At 41.0% G+C, this 24,993-nt stretch overlaps 1 protein-coding gene across 1 annotated transcript in view; it reads left to right on the top strand.

Moving 5' to 3' along the window:
* PPP3CA (protein phosphatase 3 catalytic subunit alpha) overlaps positions 1 to 24,993 on the top strand; it is a 271,308-nt gene that overhangs the window by 142,257 nt on the left and 104,058 nt on the right. The window contains exon 3 of the mRNA XM_084855718.1: positions 21,533 to 21,657. Coding sequence (XP_084711844.1) covers positions 21,533 to 21,657 — 125 coding nt within the window. The remainder of the gene's footprint in view (positions 1 to 21,532; positions 21,658 to 24,993) is intronic.

Below are 24,993 nucleotides of genomic sequence, written 5' to 3'. Positions count from 1 at the left end.
GCCAGGAGCTCATTACACTGAGCACACACCCACAACTTCTGTCCAGCTGGCAGATAGTCAGACGCTGGATAGCTCCCACACCCTTGCTGTCTTTCTGCCTTCATACCTGTTTTTCATTGTTATTATTGGGTTTGTTTACCTGGAAAACTGCATTATTTACTAGCAGCAGGTGAGGAATTTCTTTATAGTTACTAGAAGAAGGCAGGGAAGAGTCAACTGCCCTGGTCTCCTCACCCTGCTGCTAAACTTGCACAGGCGCTTCATTCACATGTGTGCTGACACTTTGTCACTGGGGCTGAGATACCTCATCACTGGGGCTCCTTGCACTCAGAGAATGGTTATATTGTGTACATGATGAAGACAGACACATAGATAATGGCATATCGCAACAACCCAGGGTTGTTGGGTTTGTTTGTTTTTTAAACCCTGGGTTCTTCTGAACAGGTGAGTGTGCTGATGCTCACTGCCCAATAGCTTCCGCAACAAGTTCCTGGCTTGTTCCTGACCATGATCTTCAACTTTCACTATGGGATATAGTTCCACGGTGTACCTTCAATATTCTGTGGATTTTTATGATTACTCCCCTGCCCGGGAGTAATCATAAAAATTACATTGTTGTTTATGATTACAAACACTACTACAAGAATTAAATTACTGCAAAATTGTACCACTTTGAGCAGCAATGTCTTCCAGTAGCAAGGGCTGCTTTAGAAGGTCACAGTAAGCTGGAAAGCTGAAACTAATCTGAATGCTTTAGTTACATATAACTCATAAAATCTGACACTCATTGATAATCTTTCTGTGTTCTGAAATTATTCACTCAAAATCTGGAGAAAAAAAGCTTCAAATTCATTTTTTAGAAAAATCATGCAATGGGTTTTAATATTGTAAGATGTGAAAAGTCCCATATTTTTGGACCTCTCTTGGACCTAAAGGTTTCGCATTCTTTGCAATCTTTGCTAATTGCATTTTCCATATCTTCTCTCAGTGTATGAGCTGGAGAACAAAGAAGATGGGGTTTTCATGGCTATGACAAGCATTTGCTATCTCTACTATGTTCTCTTCAGATATGGTTTGCCTATTTACATCTTAGAAAATTTGAAACAGTGGCACAGATGGAGCGGATTTTACACAGTCCATACATCCCTAATGCCGGCCAAGTGCTTTTCTCCGTGCTGAGAGTGGCATGGAGAAAGGCAAAATGGGTGAGTGGTGGAGTGATGACATCAGTGGGCATGGCTATGCCCACACATATCATATAGCCTATGGAGGATCTTTGGGGGAAGCAATTTGGACCTCCACCTAAAAAATGTTCTGCGTCCCTGCTATACAGTTTCTCTCATTCCGTTCCAAATTTATGTCCCCATAATGACTTAAACCACTTGCATCACATTACAATTTTTAAGTGTGTGTGGAGAGAGGATATATGCATGCTCCACCACTACATGTACAGGGTCCTAGCAACAGATGAATTCTTGAACTGACTGTGAAAAAGAGATTAAACTGAACAAGGAATAGTTCTATTGCCCTCTCTTGAAAGACAACTAGATGCCTTGATTCCTGCATTTTATTTTAAGAGAACATTGAGAATAGGGTGCAGTCTACTTTTTCCCCACTGTACCCATGGTCATCATGTAGAGGGTGATTGTTTCCTCTCATTAGAGTAAAACCCTGAGATATCTTAACAAAACATCACTGTCTATACTTTTTGACAGAAAAAGAAATGTACTCTGATACACAAAACAGGCGTGAATAAAGCAGAAGCAAGGTATGCATTCCTGAGTAATCCTGCACTGTTTGCTTTCATTCAAGTAAATACAACCCAGGATGTAGGGCTTGGAAGGTGTGATTTTTTTTTAAGAACTTCAAATTATTTAGCCTTTGTATTGTGTTATAATTATCCATGTCAAGTTAGATACAGGGTTGTCTCTAGCCTTAGTCATGCTTAAAGTAGACCGATTGACATAAATGGGAGAAGTAAGTCTGTACTAATGCCCCATTGATCTCAGTGGATCTGTTCTAAGCATGACTAAGGCTGGACCTAACCGCATAATCTTTTTTCCTCTTGTGTTGTAGGCATCCTTTGCAAAGCCAGTCTTTTTGTGATAGCCTTTAAAATGCTTCAAGAAATACCCTGTCCAGAGCAGTTGCCATCTTAGTCTTATGCAGCAAGAATGACAAATTGTCTTATGGCCCCTTAAAGACTAACAACATTCATTATGGCATAAGCTTTTGTGGACTACCGCCCACTTCATCAGCACATGAATTATTATTCTGAGTTCCAAGTGTATACACAGAGGATTGGAGGTCAGGGAAAGTTGTAGACAGTGATGCAGACAGGATGGACAGTGATAATTACCTTATGTACAGTGGCCATTCACAAGACTGTTGCTGGGTGACACAGACATCCTTGCATAGGCAGCTGATTTCTGTAAGGAGCAAAAACAGAAGCCCTACCACCACCACCATTGTCTGTCTGTTGTGCAGTCAATGTGTAATATCTCTGAGATAATCTTGCCATGTGTGCACTGTGAAAAGGTCAAATTATGTTATGTGGAGCAGAAGAGGCAGAGACATCTTGTCCTTTGCCAGCCGTTTAGCATAACAGCTTTTCTATTAATTGAAAAACTCTCTTGATGTCCAGCAAACAAAGCTCAAAATCCTGTGTCCATTCAGTACTTGAGAGTATTTGGAGCATTCAAGCTGACGGATTATCATTGGAGCAGAGGGCTTCATAGAAGCATGTCGGAAATGAGCCAGCTTAGTTGCCCTGAAATCCTGCCTTGGGTGCTGCTTCACATGCTTGTAGATGTAAAATAATAATCTATGCTGCTTGCTAAATGCCTGCTTCCTTACATAAGCAGCATTTATTTATTTGTTTAGTTTCTGCCATTATTTGTGAACCGTTAGTTTCTTCCCTATTTGTGAATCTACAGTGACTCTCCCTGGTGGCATCCCTGTTTCCGTCTTTTCTCTTATTTATTTCATAAATGTAACTTTGATTTATTTATTTGAAACCCTGCTTAAAAACCACTCATTACTTAACTGGCTGTTATATACTTGCTCAGAATAAAGGTCTGGATACATTGACGATTTGCTACTGTACAACACTTGATTATTCTGTCTTCATTCTATAGTGATAAATGCATGTATGTCTCTCACTTAATGGCTGCAAGGTCAAGTGATGACTTGCATGTGTGAATGAGCCCACACAGATCTAACACCATTGATGAAACTTTTACACCACTCAGTGTCACCTCATGCACAATACTTGCTAGTGGAATCTGCCAGGAATGAAGTAATGTATGTGCATGTATGAACCAGACCATAGTGTGAAACTGGCAAGCTCTGTTCATAGGAGCATTTGTCTTCCTAGCCGAGAGATGTGCAGGTCCTTAACACCATTCCCCCCTTTTTTACCCTTCTTTCCCTGGAAGCAGTATTATATGTGCTAGTGGGATATTGGGTTGATATTGGTAATGACGGCAACCGTCTTATACAGCTTTAAAGGAGGATTAGACAAATTCATGGAGGATAAGGAGGATAACTCCCTTTCAGAGTTCTAGTCATGGCTGCTAGTCATGACGACTATATATTACCCCCAGTATCAGAAGCAATATGCCTCTGTATGCCAGTTGTTTGGGAATACTCTTGGCAGGATACTGTTGTGCTAATGTCTTGCTTGTGAGCTTTCCATGGGCATCTGGTAGGCTACTGTGGGAACTGAACACTGAACGAAACCAGGAGTGAGCAACCTTTTTGTGTCAAGGGCCGCATTCCCTCATGGGTAATGTATCGAGGCCCCCATGTCAGCACTAGACAGGGCCATAGCCAGCAGTAGGCAGGGCTAGAGCCAAAAGTGAGTGAATCACCCCTCTTTCTCTTTCTGCTACCTCTCTCTCCCCCCCCCACTTATTTCGCCACAGCAGGCTGCCATGGAAGAGACAGATTGCTCTTGCCAGAGGTCTGAACTGATCACATGCAGAGGGCTTTTGAAATTGGGCTGAGGGCCTCAGGTTTCCCACACCTGAGATAGGCCTTTGGTTTGATCCAGCACGGGTCTTCTTACATTCTTCTCTCTCTGGGATCTCATTGAACTTACTGCCTGTATCTCCTCTCTCAAGCTTGATTATAGATTTTGAGTTCATTGTGATCCATATAAATGCTTTATTAAGCTAGTTTGTACTTTTTAATTTATTTTTATTGCATTTATATCTCACCTTTTTCATCTTGCAAGGAACCCAAGGCTATCCTCCTCCTCTCCATTTTATCCTCACAACAACAACCCTGTGAGGTAGGTTGGGCTGAGATTCTGTGACTGGCCCAAAGTCACCCAGTGAGCTTCCATGGCTGAGTGGGGACTAGAACCTGGATCTCCCAGCCCCCAGTCCAACACTCTCACCACTGCACCACACTGGCTTTAACTTTCTCCCTGGGGAGAGCAGGTGGTGAGAAGACAAACACAAACACACAAGCCCTGTTCAGGTGTTCAGGTGAACACATGAGAGCTTAAAGGCAACAGAGAGTTGGGGCCAGCGCACCTACATCTCTAGATGCGTTGGCCTCACCCACCTCAGTTCAGACCTTGCCTTGTTGGACTGGCAAGATTAAAAGGAAGTTCTGCTTGTGTTCCCTTGGATGTGGGACGGGTAGAACCTTTAGCGTGACTGGGAACTCTAGTAAGGCAGATCCGTGATCATGCAGAGTGTTATACTTGCGTTGAAGCGAATGTGAATAGAGCTCCCTTTCAGACCTTGCCGATTCAACTTGGCAAGGTCTGAACTGAGGTGAGTGAGGACAGCGCACCTGGAGATCTAAGGGACAGTGCCAGAGTGCACAGCCCTAACTCACTACCCCCTGTAAGCCTTCACGTATTCACCTCAACAGGGCTACACAAACACCTTATTCTAGATACAGAACAGCTTGTCTGAACAGTATTGTGTTTGCCACTTCATCTCACCGTTGCTTGCTTTCTCAAAGGTTTCAATATTGATTGAGCGATGCAGTATGCTGGTGCAGTTTCTTACTAGGGAAAGAAGTTAGAGAGATGGAAAAATCTCAAAATGGGGGTGGGGGGGATCAGAAAGACCCATTTGCCAGCCACTGCTTCAGCAAAGGTTTTTGTTTCTATTTCTTCTCCTATCTCAAGATGTTTGTCCTTTCCCAATGAGGTGACATATAGGGTTGGATCCAGATTTAGCCATACTTAGAGTAGACTCACTGAGATCAGTAGGACTTAAGTTAGTCATGCCAGTCTTATTCCCATTTATTTCAGCGGGTCTACTCTAAGTATGAGTAAATCTGGATCCAGCCCTTAATGGTCGGAGTCCATAATTACGTCTGCACCATCTAGGAGTAAGGGCTTCAGCATTCTGGAGTGTATGTGTTCAGGCACAGTTGGGGCTTTGCATGCAACATCCCAAGGACAGAGAGCATTAAAATGCAATGTGGACTTATTCTCATACAACTTGAAAACATTTTTTCTTACAATGAGAAAATGTTTTACTAATACCATCAATTTTAAAAATTTTATTCAATGGTCAGGGAACAAATAGCTTAGCTTTGGGGGTCATATGTACCCAAGCTGGCTGTTGGCAATTGTTGGCTTAGGTTATATAGTCAGTAAGAGGGTACAGAAGGTGGGAAAGAGAACTGTCCAGGTAGTGTACAGTAGGGAAGTTCTAGATCGCCAGCCGTGTTTCCCAACATGTGTGAAAGTCAATGGAAATTTGGCCTGGAAAGGATTACATAATGTTCCTGGCTATTCATTTCATTCATTTATTATATTTCTATACTACCCCATAGCCAAAACTCTCTGGGTCATTCACAAAAATTAAAAACCATCAAAATACATTATACAAAGTACAGAAGAAGCAGTTACATAAAAACCATATAAACAGATGGCACACACAGAGACAACATATATCTAAAAACTTTTTTTTTTTTTTTTGCCAGTTGGGACTGGAAGTCAGTCAGGGGCTCTGAGAGTCTATAAACAGCTACCAGACCTTAGCCGGTATCTGTTCCCAGTTGTTGGATACTGAGACAAAAGTCAAAAGTTATTGGATACTGAGACAAAAGATCTGGACTGGAGCAAGCAGACCAGAGTCTGAAGGACCAGAGGCAGAGGGCAAGTCAAGTTCCCTAGAAGATAGTGGGGTTAAGCAACACACCAGAGGTTCCGTTGCTACTCAGAGTGATGAGTTGCTCAGCTTGATGGGGCAGCTCTGATGCTAGGGGCTTTATAGGTCTAGGTGAGCAGGAGGGTCAGCTGGCATTGCAGCCTTGGTGGTAGCCTTGCACTGCAGTGCTTAGCCGGGTTTGCAGCAGAGGCAGAGAGCTGGTGGCAGGGTCTTGACTACATAGGCAGGCCAGTTCCAACAGTTGCCAGACCTACCAGGCTAGCCAGGTTATGCCTCTTGACCCAAACATCCTTGCTTCTTGTCACCAGACTTAGCGTATGACACCTGTCCTTTTGATCTGTTGCTGCTTTTGCCTACGTTTGGTTACCCTTGTTATTGTCACCAGCCTCCCTTACCTGGGCTCAGCAGTATCAGGTCCTCCATCTTTCTCAAGCTGCAGAAGTACACGTATCTCAATTGTCAGAAATTCCCCCATCTGCTGCTGCAGCCAAAGTACTTCCCTCTCCTTTGACAAGTGACACCTGTGGTGGCCTCCTAGGTTCCCATGCTGGGAAAGATATCCTAAAGCCAAATTCTTTCTTCTTCTTTTTTGCCTCTTCTAATCTGAATCACATTGAGTGTGTGGATGGTAACCTCCATGAATTCTAAGTGGGCATCTTTTATATTTGGTGGTAGCGCTAATATTAATAACATGTTACCAGTGGGTAAATCAAAATAACACTGTTTTTTAAAAAAAAAAAAAAAATTGAGCATGCAGTGTCTTAGTCTTATTCTGATGTTCTTGCTCTCCTTGTGTTCTACATCTCTGATCAATCATTGCTTAATTTAAAAAATGTTTTGCTTTTTGCCAAAAGCTTAGTATGTATAGAAACAAGCAAATTGGGCTGCTCATCTCATTTGTGGCATAGATGAATTCTCAAATAGCTTACAATTGAGTACAGTATGAACCCAACACATGGGGCATAGTGAAAACAGCTCGGACACTACAACACCATTTAGGAATATCAAGTATGTTAGCAGACAGCAAGATCCACGGTTGGAGAATGTCCATCTGTCTCTCTGCTGAGATTCTTGAAATTCTATTGCTGGTAAATAAAGGATCACATCTCAGCAACAAGAATCAGCATTTGATTATCAAGCCAATGGCTCTTCTGTAAAAAAAGAGAAGATCTTACTAATTGTGTAAATTTTGCATGTATGGATTTAATTTGCATTATACTTCCTGCCTCAAAAATTGATTGTTAAAATAATATAAAATACATACTTTCTGTATGACATCCAGTGTGGTGTAGTGGTTAGTGTTGGACTGGAACTTGTGAGATCTGGGTTGTAGTCCCCACTCAGCCATAGAGGTCACTGGGTGACTTTGGGCCAGTCATTAACTCTCAGCCTAACCTACCTCGCAGAGGAAAAAAGGTGGGATATAAATGCTGTTGTTGTTATTATTGATGGGCAATATCCAACGCTGCTGCTCCACTTATGCTATTGATCTACTACTAGCATAAGCGACCTCTAGCAGTACACCTAGAATGTAAGTTGGCACAACGGGTTTCCACGGAAAACGCAGCATGCCAGCTTATGCTTACTGATGTACCGCTAGAGGTCACGTACGCTAGCAGTATGCCAATAATGTAAGCGGACTGGCAGTGTGGCTACTGCCCGCTCTTTTTCACTGACCAAAGCATTTGCCTAGAGGCAGGTAGCAAGCATGTTACCTGGGGGTTACATTGAGTTCTGTTTTAAATCAGGATCAAATTGTCTCCTCCCCACCACCACTAGTGAAATGTAATTGGTTTGCCTCAAGCCAGGAACAGCCTGTCCTAATGCCCTACTGTATTAATATGGCTGCTGGCAATGTTGGTGAATCCATGTATGTTTCCATACCCAGTGCACCTAAGATACTGTCATCTCCAGGTGATTCCAGGAGGATGAAAACAGGGTTTACAAATAGTCCAGGATAGCGCAAACCATATAACCCCACAAGCATGCAGCAATCAAGAATGTGGTCATAACCACAGAAGTGCCATGCTCCATCCAACATGCAAGGACTCTTACATCCATCTGATTTAAATGGGTGGGATGAAATACTGACCCATCTAACTGCCCTGCTGGAATAAATTGGCCATAGTTGCTTAACTTTTTTTCTGGATTGTACCTCAAGATACTGCCTTTAAAAAAAGTTTTAAAATATTCTGCAGTTGTCTAGCTGTAGATAGTACGTTTAGAAATGCTATCTGCTACTACAGATGTGCTTTTTCAGTACCTAACATTGCATCATCTCAGAACGTAGTTCTCATTTAGAAAGCAATCCTGTGGCCCCTTTTCAGCATCTGAGGGGCCATCGGATGCAGTGGATCTCCTCCTCCAAGGCTGGAGGACGAGATCTGACTGTGGACCTTCTCCATTGCCCCCAAGCCCCTCCCAGCCACTGCAGAACTCCCAAGGTTGGGACTCCGATATCAGGAAGGGGGCTCCCAGGGCATAGTCTGAAGGTACATGAGGCAGCCACCTTGCTGAAGCTAAGCAGGTTTGGGTCTGGTCAGTGCATGGAGGGGATACTACCTGAGAACCACATGTTGCCACCTTGAGTTCCATGATGGAAGAAAGGTGGGATATAAATGTAAAGAATGAAAGAATGAATGAATGAATGAATGGGTATGTCAGGGGCAGGCCAAAAGGCAGGGAGGGGAGAGGCTAAGGATCTGCTGCACCTGGAAGAGAGAGTAAGTTAGATGGGTTTTAGAGCCCATCTAATGAAAATTGCTGCAAAGGAGGACAGAGAGGCAAAAATAGATTCTGTTGCTCCTCCTGCCCTACCGGCAGGAGCCAGGCAGAGTGTAGGATGGAAGGAGGGCTGCAACATCAGAGCGCTCCATCATTGTGCTTCTAGCCCATATGATTGCTCTCTTTTGACTAAACAAGAAAACACAAGGAAGCTTACAATTTAAATAATAATCCAAAAACATAAACCCCAAATACTAAAATATAAGCACTCTTTCAACTACGCTAGTATTGAATACAAAAGAAAAATCAGAACAGATTGTTCACAGAGTAGAAGCAGGATGACATCATGTAAACTAATTAACTGTCCACTTCTGTTTTTATTTATTTACTGCATTTATATCCTGCCTTTTTTCCTCTTGCAAAGAACCCAAGGCGGCTTACATTATCCTCCTCCTCCTCCTCCTCTCCATTTTATCCTCACAACAACAACCCTGTGAGGTAGGTTGGGCTGAGAGTCTGTGACTGGCCCAGAGTCACCCAGTGAGCTTCCATGGCTGAGTGGGGACTAGAACCCGGATCTCCCGGCTCCCAGTCCAACACTCTAGCCACTACACCACACAGTTTGAGCTGGCCAGAAATAGGGAAGCATTAGCCATCTTTCTATGAACCATATGTAAGCAGGAACAGCAGGTTGCCCTGGAGAAAACATTTCACTGCTACAAAACCGTTGCTCGTGGTACTCACTAGTAGTTCCAATAACTGGAATACCTGGGACAGAGCCCCATTAGATGACACATGGGAAGAATGAAAGTGTGTTTTTGTTAACAAAGGGTTTGGCTGTTTTTGTAAGCTCTTCTGTTTAAAAGTACCATGAAGTGAACGCTATATTATATATTGAAGGTATTCTCATGCACTCTGTTGACAGCTGCTTAAAGAATGACAGCAAACTTTAAAATGGATTCCACAGTTTCCTAATCTGAAGTCCTCTGTTAATGTTGTGATGTTCCCATTGTTAGAGCATAACATCGAGTGTTATACAGCCATTGTCTTCAGGAATGTTTACATTAGGTTAGGGAAAGGGTTTCTGCAATATTCAGTGTATTGAAGACTCTCATTTAGAGACTGTGTCCTTCATAGAGTCCACTGGGTATGTAAACTCATACAAATAGCATTCCTGGTCATTTCACCATGATTCAATGGTTTATGGGCACATTCACATAAGTAGGGTCAGATGGCCATAGGAGGGCAACCAGTTATGCCATTTTCTAATGCCCAATTCACTTGTTTAGTCTCCGAGAAGACCTCATTGGAAGATTCATGCTAAACTCTTTAACAATTCCCTCAAGAAATGCAGTATTGATTGGGGGGGGGGGAATTAAAGATCAGTGTTAACCTGGAGGTCAAGTTTTAATCCTTCTGTCTGCTCTTACAATAAATGGTCAGGGCAGAATTCATTAATCAGGTCTTTGGTAAAACAAACTAATCTTTCTGTGTCCTATCTGTAAAATGGGAATGCTTTAGATTTCCCCCCTCTTAATAATATGTTAATGACAAATTGGATGAGCTGTCAAACACAAGCCTACTTTGAACAATTCAGAAGTTTGTATTTTAATCAGAAAAAGTGTTCTGATTGTATATTTTCCCTCTCCCTATTCATTGTTGACGGCTTGTGATGCACATGAAGCTGCAAATGTCTGCAAATGTCCTGGATAAAGTTATTAGACATGCTTCATAGACTACAAAGATGCTATCTTAGCAGACTGACCTTTCTTTATTTTTAGCAAATCTATCTCTAGCAGGGAGGTGTCGTATCAAAGGATGCACTAAGGCTTCAACATCAGTTCTGACAACAAGATACTTACTACTTGTAATTTTTTTTTTTTTGGACAGTACATTGTCTTGTTGGGATGTATACAGATTTTTTTTTATATATGTCAGATCTTGCTCATCATCAGAAACAAGAAATGTATACTGTGTGAGACTGTTTTCGTCACCATTTTGGGACATTCTCTGAGTTTGTGACGTATTGATTTGTCAAATGTGTATAGACATGTACAGAATCTTCCAGGGAGAGGAAGAGCAAAAGCTGGCCACAGTCATTCCCTTTCTTTTCCAGGTATTTAAAGCAATGACCTAGACCATGTTCTAATGTATGATGAGGTTATCTGCTGATGGAATTAGCGTGCTAAGAAAGCCCAATGGTGGTAGGCTCTATGAACGTATGTACTGGTTGCGTCTTCCTTTTCATAGACAAAATTCAGAATAAAACCTTACAAGAGAGGTTTTAAATGGTTTGTGGTTATCTCTGCAATTGGGTTTTGGACTACTTATAATAAAAACTTTGCAGTGAAATTCAGCGTCTCCTGAGGAAAGGGCAGGGACTGGAGAATCAGTGAAGCTCAACTTTGTAACCTTGATTTCCACCTTGAAGCTGGTTCACCTCATTCTTGTTCCTGAATGGAAGCAGTATCTTTTCTTTTTCAAATGGGAAAAGTGCTCATTTTGGTGTGCTATTTTTTTTTAAGTGCACACCCAAATGCATATTTCCCCCATTGACTAAAGCATAAAATGCATTTTTTTCCAAAATGCACATTTTTAAAGTGCACATTTTTCTACTGAATGCATTGTTTGAAAACGATCATGAGCTTGCGAATAGGCAAGCTTCGGCCAAGAAATGTGCCCCCAGTCGCTTTTGGGATTCCCAACAGGGAAAATTCTGATGCTTAACAAATTGGAACGAAATTGTCATACATCCCTAGGAAAGGGTGCTATGAACTCAGAATCCATTCCTTGTTTTATCCTATTGTTGTTCGGTTCTTTGTAGCAATGGTTCCATTGAGAGTTTTTGATCTGACAGATAAACTGGGGATAGAATTAACCAGTTCTTTTTGTTTCCACAGCAACCCACATTGACAATTTTAAATTGGCATGTGAACTCTACCCAAACATATATAATGCACTCTTCTCTACACAATCACTCATGCACTTGTGTGTGTGCACATGCAAAATAAACTCTGGCATGCTTGAATCCACTTCGATACTACAGGAAGCAGAATGATAAAATGGTAACTCAGCCAAGCACCAGATGCTTGGTAAAGAACCTATTCTTGCAGCTAGATGGGAAAAGGTGTTGCTAGTTTAATCTGAAGTCTGTTGACTAACCCATTTTTTTACAAAAATGCCATAGATTTAAGCAACTCAACATTCTGTATTGGATTAAGGGTGCGGGTCCTATTGATTGCACCCTTGTGATCAGAACTTGGAGGCTTCAGATCATCCAGTGCAGAGCAAGAGGAGAGGCAAAGGTGATCTTCACCTCCCTGTCCTTCCCGCCCTGCAGATTTTGCTAGATGGGGTTTTCAGCCTGTCTAGCAACAGTGCTTTGGAGGGGGAGGGAAGGAGGCTGGAATAGGCGCAAGATAACTCATATCCTGGCCCCTCCAATCTCCTCCCCTTCCCACCTACTGGAATGGGAAACTCCCTTTCCCCATCTCCAAGCTTGATTTCCAACAATGCGGGCCAAGCAGCACGGTTCTTTCCTCACCGGCTACAAGGGGGGTCGGATCTCCAACCTTGGAGGGGGTAATCTCCTACGGACTCTCAGGCAATCCACCTTAAGTGAAGTTGGAAGCTATCATTGCTTAATACACTGGCAGTAATTACAAATACATGGTTAACTTCTGCATTCTATAACCCTCTGATCGCACAAATATGTATTATGTCAAAGAGATTTTGGAGCCATGTAGTGAGACAGGTGTGTAGAAAAAGGTTTTTTAATGGTACCAGAATGCAAGATGGTCTGTAAATGATTGCAATAAGTGTGGTGTAGCAAGTCCCTTCAGATCACAAGGGAATTTCAGTGTGGCCATGGTGGGTCTTGGAAATTTCCTTTGCTGGTAATTTGCTTAACCAGAGAAAAGAATCAGACAAGACTTGTAGAACAGCAAAATTAACCAGCTTAAGTCCACTCTGCGGGGGTTTTCTCATATGGACATCGTATTATGATATCATGTAACTAAAGATTTATCTGACACATCTATTCATGAAGATTAAGGAGTATCCTTGGCCTTGTCACATCCCTAAGCTGCAGGGCCAGTGGAGGTTTGCAACATAATAGCTGAAAAGTGTTCTCTGTAAGTTAAATGGAGGAGAGCTCTCCTCTAAAAGCCCTTGGGCTCTATTTTGCAGCTTTCAAGATAAAATATTTAATAAGTATCTGTGGGCGGCAAAGCAAGCTTTCATCTCAAAACCCAATAAATAATATTGCATCCATTTGCAGCCATTGAAGAAATCAGATCATGAAAGGATAACTGCATTCAGATGCCTTCCCACTGTGCAGATTCCCCCCTCTTTTTCTCAAAATGTATTTTCTGTCAAAATAAAGTTCTACTATATATGCATTTTGATTGCATTAACAGAGAGGCAAGGTGGTAAAATGGATCTAATGTTTTTATTAAGGTCAATTGTGTAGAGCAGCCAAATCGCAATCTTGGTAATAGGAGTTACAGAAATTGCTTTTGATAAAAAACAAATTAGAATCTTAAGAACATATTTTTATTTGATCCTAAAGAGTTGTTTTAATTAAAATTAATTAAGATGTCTAATAACTATATTTTATTAGAATGCAAGAGATTTGATTGGAAATGGGATATATTATATGGCTTATTTAGAGTTCTATACTAATTCTGTAATTAGTAAATTTAGTTTATTTAATGTTGGATTCTATTATTGAATAAACAGTTGTTTTATCAATGAGAAAAAGATAGAAACTGATTTAGGTAGCAACCCTAATCTGTGTTTCTGTAATGCAGGACAGCAAAGAAGTTGGGAAGGGTTCAAGAGATTATTCTCATATGAGAAAAACCAAAAAATACTTCTGCTATGGTTTGTCAGGCTGGAAACAGATTGGCAGGCAGCACAGTTGATATAAGACCTGTGTAATATGGTCAACACACCAGAAAGCAATCTGGCTGCTACATTTTGGAGCTGCCCAGACACTCTTCAAGGGCAGCTCCGTGTAGAGAGCTTCGGCTATTGGGCGGTATAGAAATTAAATAAATAAATAAATAAATAAATAGAGCACACTGCAATAATTTCAACAGGAGGTGATTAAGGCATGGAACACTGTGGCTAGATCTGCCTTCTCCAAGAAGGGGCATGACTGGCACATGAGTTGAACCTGAGCAGAAGTGCTCCTGGCCACTGCAGCTACCTGACCCTCCAAGAGCAATGCTGGGTCTAGAAGAACCCCAAGCTGTAGACCTGATTGTTCAGAGCAAGTGCCAGAACTCTATCTAAAATAGTCTGTACTCCAAAACCCAGAATACCTTTTCTAATGACCAACAGTATTTCTGCCTTGTCTTTTGAGATCCACAATACTGAAATAATTTGAGTGATCATCATGAAACAAGATGCAGAACGGATGGTGCAAAAATATGTATAAAACACACAGAATAAATCTTGCTTTCAGATTTCACTTAAAGAAAAATAGCTTCTAGAACTCTTTCGACTTCATATTATACACCAAAACTTTCCCCATTTAGACTTCAAAAACTATGCAGCAGTGTGACAGTGCACGAATGGGATATAAATACTAGGGAAAAACATCACCTGCACCATTTTTTTCTTACCAGCAGCAACTCTCACAGTACCTTACTGCAATATGTGTGGTCCATTTTCACTCCCTGTGAAGTAGCTGGAGAGTAAATGCACGGACATTTCAGAATAATTTCTTTGAGAATAATTGCAACTGTACATTCCTCATGGCCTATGTCTATGCACTCAGCCTATGCACAATCCAAAGATGTGTAAAAAGCTACAGTCTTTATGGGAGAACTCACATTTTAAGGACAACCATTGGTGCTGGATCCAGATACTCTGTTAACAGGAATGGGATGGTGCGCATATTCCAGTTTATGCACATCTAACCATCATGTTTCTTGGGGTAATCAATTGAATTACAAAGTTCCATATTTTCATAAAGTTGAGCCCTCTTCCCCAAAACACAACCTGAAACTGCATAATCATATTTTGTAAATGTTTATCAGGGTGTGTTTTTTAACCTTTTCTCAAGCTGCTTTATTTATGCATATCACTTTACAGCCTGTCAGAGTAATTCTTGAAAAAAAAATCAGCTAACATGAATATGTACATGGTCCATTAGAAAGCTGGATAGATTTCTTTTTGTTTTTAAACTATGACACTTGTTTGCCCTAGTTGGCTGATGCCTTCCTTATTGGCACAGAATATCTTTCTGAAGTTACTTAGATTTTTTTAGACGATGCCCCGTCACCTTAGTAGAGTGTGCATTCCAGCTTTTTGCAATCAGTGACTGAAGAAAATAGATAAAAGATTTTTAGGTAACTAATATAAGTACCAAGAAGAAGATAACTTACATTAGAAATCTATAAACCTAAGGTGTTCTGTGTACTTAGCATATCAAACAAATTCATATAGTGTTTACCTGGCTTTGGTTAGCAGAAGAATATTTCCTGAGAAAAGTATGTGGCTTAGAGAGATGTCTAAATTATTCTAAAGTATCTCCAGAGAGCAGGCCATTGAGTTTGGAAAGTGGCTACAAACTATATTTGTGGAGTCCAGTCAGTTGAGTGAACTGTGTTAGATTTGAAACACACATTTAAATCTCCCACATAATTAAAAGAAATTCTTTCAATATTTTGACCCTACCAAAGGATTGTGTATGTTTATTAACAGTACAGACCTCTATTTTTTGTTGTATTTTTTAATTTAGTAATAGCCTGGGTTTTCACTAAAAGTCTCCAAGGCAGTGGGGGAAAATGTTTAAAATAGTATACCACCACATATGTGTATGTGTGTGTGTGTGTATATATGTATATGTGTGTGTGTATATATATATATATATGTATATATATATATGTATATCTAACTAACATTAGAAATATCCCAAACTAATTATTACCAAGATAAATCAAAGAATCAGGAAAAACAATAGAGGCAATCAGGCCAACTGAAAAGCCTTCCAGACTTGGCCATTGTATCTAAACATCAAAGAGAAGAGTAATGCAAATTTCCCTACAGAAGGAGTTCCACAGCTTTTGGCTGCCAGCGCAGAAGATCCTCTCCTTTATCTCAACCCAGTGTACTGAGTGTTTGGAAGGGCAGTGAGATCAGAGTTCAAAACTCTTTTTAAAAATTTTATTATTATATTTATATACCACCTTTACCTCTTGCAAAGGAGCCCAAGCTGGCATACATAGTCCTCCTCCTCTCCATTTTCTCCTCACAACAACCCTGTGAGGTAGGTTAGGCTGAGAGTCAGTGACTGGCCCAAAGTCACCTAGCGAGCTTCAAGGCTGAGTGGGGACTAGAGCCCGGATCTCCTGAGTCCCAGGCCAACTCTTTAACTACTGCACCACAATGGCTCTTGATATGGGTTGACCCATGAGAAATGTTAGGGGAATTAAACACTGCAAGTATTGCTTGTTCTGAGTGGTTTTCAAATGATACCTGAAGGTGCAAATTTCAAGGCAAACTGTTGCAACTTTATAAGGAAAGGTTGTGGGAAGAGAAGCAACTTGGGCAATACTATTAGTGCATGCGTGTGTGTGCCTGGATAGTCTTCAAAGCAGTTCTTTCTCAGACAGGAGGCTGCCTAGAGCAAGTGAATGGGCAGGCACCAGCTGACAAGAAAGCGAGCGAGCACGCTAGTACCTTTATATCTCTTTCTCCTTTCTCCATTTGCAGCCACTTCACTCCCTTCCCACATGATTTTCGTTCAGGGTTTTTTTTTCATGTGCCCTGGACATGCTCAGTCTTCACTGGGGTGTTTTGGATGGTTTCTCCCTCCCCTAGGTTTTTCTAAATATATATTTTAGAAGGTTAAGCCCAAACTGCTGCTCTTGTGCATGAGTGGTGCTGTTTTAGCTACTTTTGCGTGATCACGGGAAGACTTGAATTGGAAATAGAGGGAACGATAATGGAATATAGAATTTTGCTGAGAGAATGCTGTCCATGAACATTGGACATAAATATTGAAAAGCACACACCCCTTTTTAGAAATGTTTCAAGGATTACTGCAACAGGAACGAAGATGCTCAAGAAGCATTTCCCTGTCATGCATCTGATTATCTAAGTTCACCCATATGAATAGAATAGGATTTATTGCCCTCTCTCTAAATCAGCTTCATTTGTCCTCAGTGACATCTGCACTTAGCCAAATCTGAGTGGCTGTGGATTTCCATGAGATGGAATTCAGCGTGTTATCTATAATTGGCTAGGTTTACCCTATCAAGGAATAGGAAGTCCTAAACTAGTAAAGATTATGTCGATAAGCAGCTGGAGACTTCTGTGAGGGACAATATGGGTAAAAATGAGAACATTCAACATTAGGAATTTTTTTCATGAAATGTTGGGCCTTCTGAATATTGAAATGGGTAAATAGCACATCTATTTTATTTTGACACCTGTGCTCTAGTTGAATATGTCCAGGTGGGTATTCCAGATTAAAAAACAATGATCGTATTTCTTGAGCACAATCAAATGTATTAAAACATGGGAAAAGGTTAACCTTTTTTTTTTCCCCCCCTTTCTTTCAAAGCTTTTATCTATGGTGTGCTGTGCTTGACTTTTTGTAAAGAATATGGTCTTTGTGTGTGGGTATAGATAGAAGCAAGTATGTACTTCTTAGTTCAACATGGGTCTTGGATAATTTAACCAAGAGTTTCAGGTTTCCACACGTGCTTAAAACAAGAATAGGCAATTTAGGGTGCAGTGCTATCCAGATAGGCAGCCACCTCCAAACTCCATCTATCCAATGCAGGGTAGGAGAAGCACAGAGGAGATCATTTCCTCTGCGCTTCTCCTGCTCTGCATTTTCAGCTAGACAGCCGATTGCGGCTGTATAGCTGCAGGAGGACGGAGCAGGGGAGGAGATGGCTGTATGACACATTGGATGTCTCATACAGGCATTTCCGCCCTCCCCGCCCCAGAATGCCCCCAGTCACGCCCCTTTCTGGCTGCTCCGCGCTCCTCTTGTGAGCATGGAGGACGGGGCTGTTCCACACTGGGAGGTCGGTTCCCAGAAAACAAGATACCTTATGGCCGTCTAGCCTCTGTCTAGCAGCCATAGGATTGCTCCCTTAGTTATTTTGTGTTTTTACTGAAAAAGACAACATAAATATGATTAAAAACAAACCTAAGTTTGCTTTGCAAAGACTTTCTTGGATGTGGTTTCTGTATATCGTTTTGGAGCCAATCCAAAATTGATCAGAAAAAGTATTTTCATCAATGTTTTGATATATTTTCAAGGTGGATGGGGAAGAATTTTGGCCATCAGTAACAACCATCCTCCTCCTCCTTCTTGTTAATTATCCTGTTCTCTGCTCTTCTTTCTAAATTTAAATTAATAAATGATGGAAGCGGAACAGTTTGAAGGCATTTTTCGTATTTGTTTCATTAGATGAGCCATCTATTGCACTAACTTCTCTACACACTTAAGGATGCCTGTTAATAAGGTACCTTCAATAGCTACTTCCTGTTGATAAACTTCTGGGGCTATATGCAAGAATGTAAACTATGGGCAGAATGGATTCTGCCCCTCTTCATTTGCATCCCTCCCCCACGTGTCTCCCAAATCTACCGCAGGAGGTTGGATTTGGGGGCGCACAGGGAGATACAAGATGGAGGAGAGCAAGGAGAAGTCCTGCTGTGCAAGGATTCACTCACTCATCATTGGATGGAGTCTCTTAAGTAAAGAATTCATTCAAGTTCCCTCAAATATGTTTTATTATAGCATTACATGGATCTTTGACTTCTGTACAAAGTGGGAGAAATCTATTTATTTGGAAGCTGTTTTCTATTATCCCCAGAAATGTGTGGCATTGGGAAAGTCAATCAGCCTGTTTCTCGGGGCCACTTCATATAACGATGTTTACTACATTGAGATTGTCTTAGTGCTCTGGAGGGGCACCAGGTTGGAGAAGACTGGGGTATCATGTCCCTTCTTTGTCATTTTTTTTCTAAATGTAAAAAAGCCTCAGTCATTGTAGACTTTGAGACTGAGATTGTGCTGTAGCCTCCTGATCATTTCTGACAGGGAGAAAAAACTGTTTTATTTCAACTTATATTTTTTGGTGTTTGCTTTTAAATGTACACCTGACCGATGTTTTAAAAAAAACTTTTGGATTGCTGTTCTAGGTGACTTTGTCATTTTCTTTCTCTTGTATATTAACTGGGTATTTCCATTTCTTTTTTGTTGATTATATTTTTATAAAAAAATAGTGGACATACTTGACTTTGCCAAATATTAGGGAGGAAAATAACATGAAACTGACCCATGATGTCAGAGGAATAAAACAGAAATAAAAATTTGACGCACAGATACATTTTCCATTTTGTAATCATCGAGCCAATTACTAGATATAGAGGAATAGAAAAATATACAAGGAATAAATTACTCATATCAGTAATAACATTGCTTTTTTCATAACAAACAGTGTAAGAGCTACAGGAATAGCCCTCTTCCTCAAGTTGCTGCATTGATTTGCTCTAGCTGTGAAGCAGGGATGTCCTAATGATTAGAGAAGGAGAAAGGAGGCTAGATTGCAGTTTTCCTTTAGATAGCAAGTCAAGATAATAAGACACCATGCTTTGAAAAAAGACAATGAAATATGAGTTATGTTTGTATTGTATAGTGTGGTAAATTTTAGTGCATCCTCATTAATAGCACTTGTGCTACACCATAATTTTCTTTCGCAATGAATAAGTGGTTTTTCTTCTTCTGAGTCCTAATTTTGAGATGTTTATCACTTATTAGCTCATGGTCTAAGTAAATAAAGGAGTCTAAAACCTGATGGGAATTCATTATCCATTTGTTTGCTGCAAGCGCATGTTCAACACTTCTACAAACAAACATTTGTTCCATGCTCATGAAATTGAAATTAAAATATGGGATGATAAGTCTTCAACAGTAATTTAAGGAAGGAATAATTATCATGCCTACAGGTTATCAGACCATAGCATTAAGTGCTGAGATGCAGCTGAATACCTTAGCAGGATATTATCATTTTCCTTAATTATGAATTCTCATATAGTCATGAAAACCCTGGAGAGCAAGTTTTGTGTCCATTGATATTATACACATTATCAACACATTGCTCTGTGCATGATATTTCTTTCAGCTGTTGCATTTGTTTAACTTTGCATGCTTGGCAAAATCTATCCTCCCGGATACTTGGGAAAGTGAAGTATGATAAAAGCAAGTGAAAGAGTTCATTTGCAGAAAGGAGAAAGAAACCATTGGGTATCTTGTTATTAAGGTTACTCTAGCCATTTCGGGGGAGGGGCGATGTTTTAATATATGTACTGGTTCTGTTCAGCATTCCTCGGTGAGCTTAAGAGTATATTTTACTATACTTTTATGTAATTAAAAGTGTGTGCTGGTCATATATTTGGCATTTTCCTTGCATTAAATACATATTTTATAATACCAGGAAGGGGTCAATCTGTATCTATGTAGAAAGTCTTGTATTTACATGTGGTATTAGTATCGTTTATTATATATGAATATGAATTTATGTTGCTTTAGCCACATAAGAGTGCAGGGAAATAAGTCTACATAGATTTCATCTTATATGTATGATATTTATATCCCACCTTTCATCCATGATCAAACTCAAGTCACTGTACAACAGGCAATCTCTTCTCCGGACACTGATGAGACTCAAACTTGCTTAACTTCGGCCAAAGTTGCTGTATTATGCGCTTTCAACAGGCGTTAGTACTTCTGTACTAACTTCCATGCTGCTTCACTTGAATTTCATCCCCATTGTTTCTACACCTGGTATAATTGTTTTCCAGTTTTGCATATTTCATACTGTGAAAGGTTATCCTGTTTCAGCGAGTAATGGAGTTTGGAAATCTCTGCTATCACTTTATTCTTGTCATTCATTTATCTCTAACAATGCCCCCCCCCCCGCAATTATCCCCTAAATACTGTCTTCCCTGTGGAATTAGGCCCTTACTGGGTTCAAAACCAAATTGCTGATACATCAGTAGTAGTTCCATTACACAAATGGATGCAAAGTTACCAGTATGAATTGTCCATCATATTCCTTCCATCAGTTTCCTCCAATCTTTCGCTGTCTGTAGTAGTTTAACAATAACAATAAAACATAAAATGGCTTGTGGGGCGTTGATGAAAGAAGGTAATGCTGAGGCTGTTTGAGGCTTGAGGCACACAATTTTGTAAGAGATTTGATATAATAGAGACATTGTTGCCCATGGCATACAAGCACCCTTTTGTCTCTTGTCCCTCTGCAGTCTCTGGCTGACAGAAGTTCTACAAAACATTTGACCAGACAGAAAAAAAGAATATGCACAGCAAGTGTAATGATTGCTGTAATAACACCCACTACCATCAGTCTCCAGCTTAATTGTAGGTCAGTGGTAGAGTGCATGTGTTATCCTATGTGTCATGGCTGTGGGCAAAACCAGTTAAAGAATTTGATGTAGCAGGCTGAGACCTCTGCCTGAGATCATGGAAAGCTGCTGCCTGTCAATGTACTGTGCTAGACAGGTCTACAGTGAGCCCTAGGGTACAATTTATATGTTAATAAGCAAATGCATACAGTTGTCTGTATAATATACAATATAAATTTATCTTTTCGCCTCTCTCTCTCTTTCAGTTTGTGGGGACATCCATGGACAATTCTTTGATTTGATGAAGCTCTTTGAAGTGGGAGGTTCTCCTGCCAACACACGGTACCTTTTTCTAGGGGACTATGTTGACAGAGGGTACTTCAGTATTGAAGTAAGTTTGGTTTCTCTTGAAATGAATTTACAGTGCAGATTTGTTTGTTTTTCTTTCAGTGCACTAGTTTTGTAAATGCATGACTGCATCTTTTACTGCTTTCACTGAAGCAAGCATGGTACAGAAAACCATTTCACATGAAATGCTGTATTGAATTATTGTAGGGGAAGTATGCGTCTGTTTTCTGGCCAGAGTGTTGCTTACCTAAATTTCACTTGTTAAAATTTTTAGGACACAGTCCTATCTGGATGGCAGTAAGCCTCCAAACTCAGAGGCTTAGAGCCATCCAGTGCAGAGTGAGGGAGCAGCAGAAGCCATCGTCGCTTCCACAATCTTCCCACTCTGCGTGTTTGTTTATTTATTTATTAAATTTATTAACCGCTTTTTCCCCTGTCTAGTTGGAGCTCTGCAGAGCAGGAGGAAAGGAGGCTGGGGAGGATACAGCATGAGCTGGCCTCCCCAGTCCCCTCCCCACCTACCAGCATGCCTCCTTTCCCTCCTCTCTGAGGTTGCTTTTGCGAGCTTGGAGATGCAGCCAGGGCAGTTTTCTCCTCACCGGCTGAAAGGAGGAGGGGGCGGGGAGTTCAGATTCCTGTCTCCAAGGTGGGAATGCTGTCTTCGATCCAGGAATCCGAACTATCCTATGGCCCCCAGACTCTGTCTAGGGGCCATAAGATTGCTCCCTAAATGGTTAAAACATTGCATTTACCAAATTTCAGGCTGCTTTAATTTGCTTTCTCATATCCTGAAATTGTACATTATGTGTGTCTAATATTTTTACTCCCAAAGAACCGTATTGTATTATGGCTGGGATAAAAAGAATCATACAACTAGTTCCATGCACCCAAGGGACCTTTGGGCGCGAGTTCCTCAAACAAAAGCCCCTCCATACCACTTGGTTATCCACTTTTGAAACTAAAAGAAACTTCCAAAAGCAGCTTGTGATGTACAAGGGCCTCTTGTTCAAAGGAAGACATAACAAATTCTACTGGATATGCCCAAAGCCTTGGGTTGCAGCTAAATTAGCTTTTTGGGTCCCCTTTAGGGAGGGGATAAGAACTAATATGTAATGTTAGCCAACTTGTCTGAAGAATTATTCCCCCCAGTACCAGACTATGACTATCCACATTCAAATTACCAAACTAATTGTAATCGAAAATTACTTCCTTTATATGCAGCTAAATCAAATGCTGTGGATTCAAATTATCACTGGAGAACTTTGGCTTCAAAAATTCCTCCTCCTTATGTCTTAACTACTTTGAAGAGTGAAAATTGCCAAGGGGCAGCTATTTTAGTTTCTTGCAGCAAAAAGAAAAGAGTTCTGTGGCATAAGCTTTTGTTGGCTAGAGCCCTGTTCATCAGACGCAGATGTTGCAAGGGGGGAGATTGCTTACAGCTGGAGAAAGAACTGTTTTGCAAGGTGAGATTAACAAATGAATGTGTGGTTATAGCATAGGGTGGCCACTTACACATCACCAAAAAGAGGACAAAAGGGAACACAGGTTTGCTTATCCTAACCTGGATGTACAGATGTAAATTTAGAAATAACTGCTGTAATTTAAATAGAAATGCAATTCACCTCACCATAATTGAAAAGACTGACCAGGTGATCTATGTGCCTGTTTAGTCTGCCATCTGAGGCACCTGTTCTCCCTTCTTATGGTTCTTTATCTTTTAACTGGACTTGGACAGGACAGTCCTTCAAATATAGAATGCCTTGAAGGAGAGAACTGTCATCTGACTGCCCTTCAAATAGAGGACTGTCTGCTGTACAGTAGGACACATGGCCACCCTATGAAAGCAGAAACACCACATTTCATTAACTGCAGTTACAAGATTTAGTCATGAGAGCTCGAAAAACCCATCAATATTGTTCTGTCATACTCGGCATTTGCAGGCAAGTGCTGAATTTGCATGGCATCACATGCTAGTGATTACTGATTGTACTGACTAAGCCAACTTAGATCTTAGGAACATAGGAAGCTGCCTTATACTGCATCAGACCATTGGTCCATCTAGCCCAGTTTTGTCAACACTGACTGACAGCGGCTCTCTGGGGTTTGAGGCAGGAACTTTTCCTGCCCTACCTGGAGATGCCGGGGATCAAACCTGGGACCTTCTGCATGCAAAGCAGGTGCTCTACCACTGAGCCTGAGCCCCAGGTCAAAAGAGATCTTGTCAAATTGACCATTGAACTCCAGTTCACCCATCCCATGCTCCTGTCCATGCTCTTAAAGTTATTTTGCTTGAGTATGTGTTGCAAGTTAAATAGTAAACATCTGTATTGATCTGTTATCTTAAGGAAATTCTCTAAAGTGAGGGTAGGTGTTTGTAATCCAAATCTAGAACACAGCCATGGAAGCTCACTGGGTGACTTTGGGCCTATCACAGACTCTCAGCCCAACCCACCTCACAGGGTTGTTGTTGTGAGGATAAAATGGAGAGGAGGAGGATAATGTACACCGCCTTGGGTTCCTTAAAGAGGAAAAAAGTTGGGATATAAATGTAATAAATAAATAATCCATAATAATTGGAATAGCACTAGGGGACACGTTTGCTGTGTGTAAGCTTGGTCTTCAGGCCCACAGTAATAAATGTTGTAGTTGAGAGTTCAGCCGTGCTTAGGCAAGGGATCATTTTGGGACAGCAAAATTCTGTAGTAATCTGACATATTAGAAGTTATTAAATGCATGAAACGGTTTGAGACCAAGTTACTTGAAGGACTGCCTTCACCCATATTAGCCTGCCTGCACTTTAAAATCAGATGGAGAGGCCCTTCCATTTGCCCACCTGTGAGAGCAGTTAGGTGGGTGACCACACGTGAAAGGGGCTTCTCTGCAATGGCCCCACATCTTTGGAACAAGTTGCCCTTGGAGGTCTGCCATGCTCTATCATTGCAGGCTTTTAAGGAGGCCTTGAAAACATATTATTTTACCGTGGCCTTCTCTTGATATGGCCGCTGTTGTTGCTGGTGGTTTTATTGATGGCTGTTATTGTTGCATTTATTGCTATTTTATTGTGTTTATGTTTTTATTGTTTTTAGGGTATATGTATGTATGTATGTATTATTACGTTCATATCCCGCCTTTTTTTCCTCCAAGGAACTCAAGGCAGCGTACATAATCCTCCTCTTCCATTTTATCCTCACAACAACAACCCTGTGAGGTAGGTTGGGCTGAGATTCTGTCACTGGCCCAAAGTGTGCACTCCTATGGCCACTAGACTGTGGCTAGATGGCCGTAGGATTGGTAACTTTCTGGGAACCGCCTCCCCACCACCTCATAGGCGGCACGGAATGTCCCCAGGCTCCCTGCTCATAAGAGCAGCGCAGAGCGG

This window comes from Heloderma suspectum, chromosome 5, assembly GCF_057233095.1.
Source record: "Heloderma suspectum isolate Gila_16-S chromosome 5, 16-S_ref, whole genome shotgun sequence".
Classification (NCBI taxonomy): domain Eukaryota; kingdom Metazoa; phylum Chordata; class Lepidosauria; order Squamata; family Helodermatidae; genus Heloderma; species Heloderma suspectum.
This window is presented reverse-complemented; position numbering and strand designations above follow the sequence as displayed.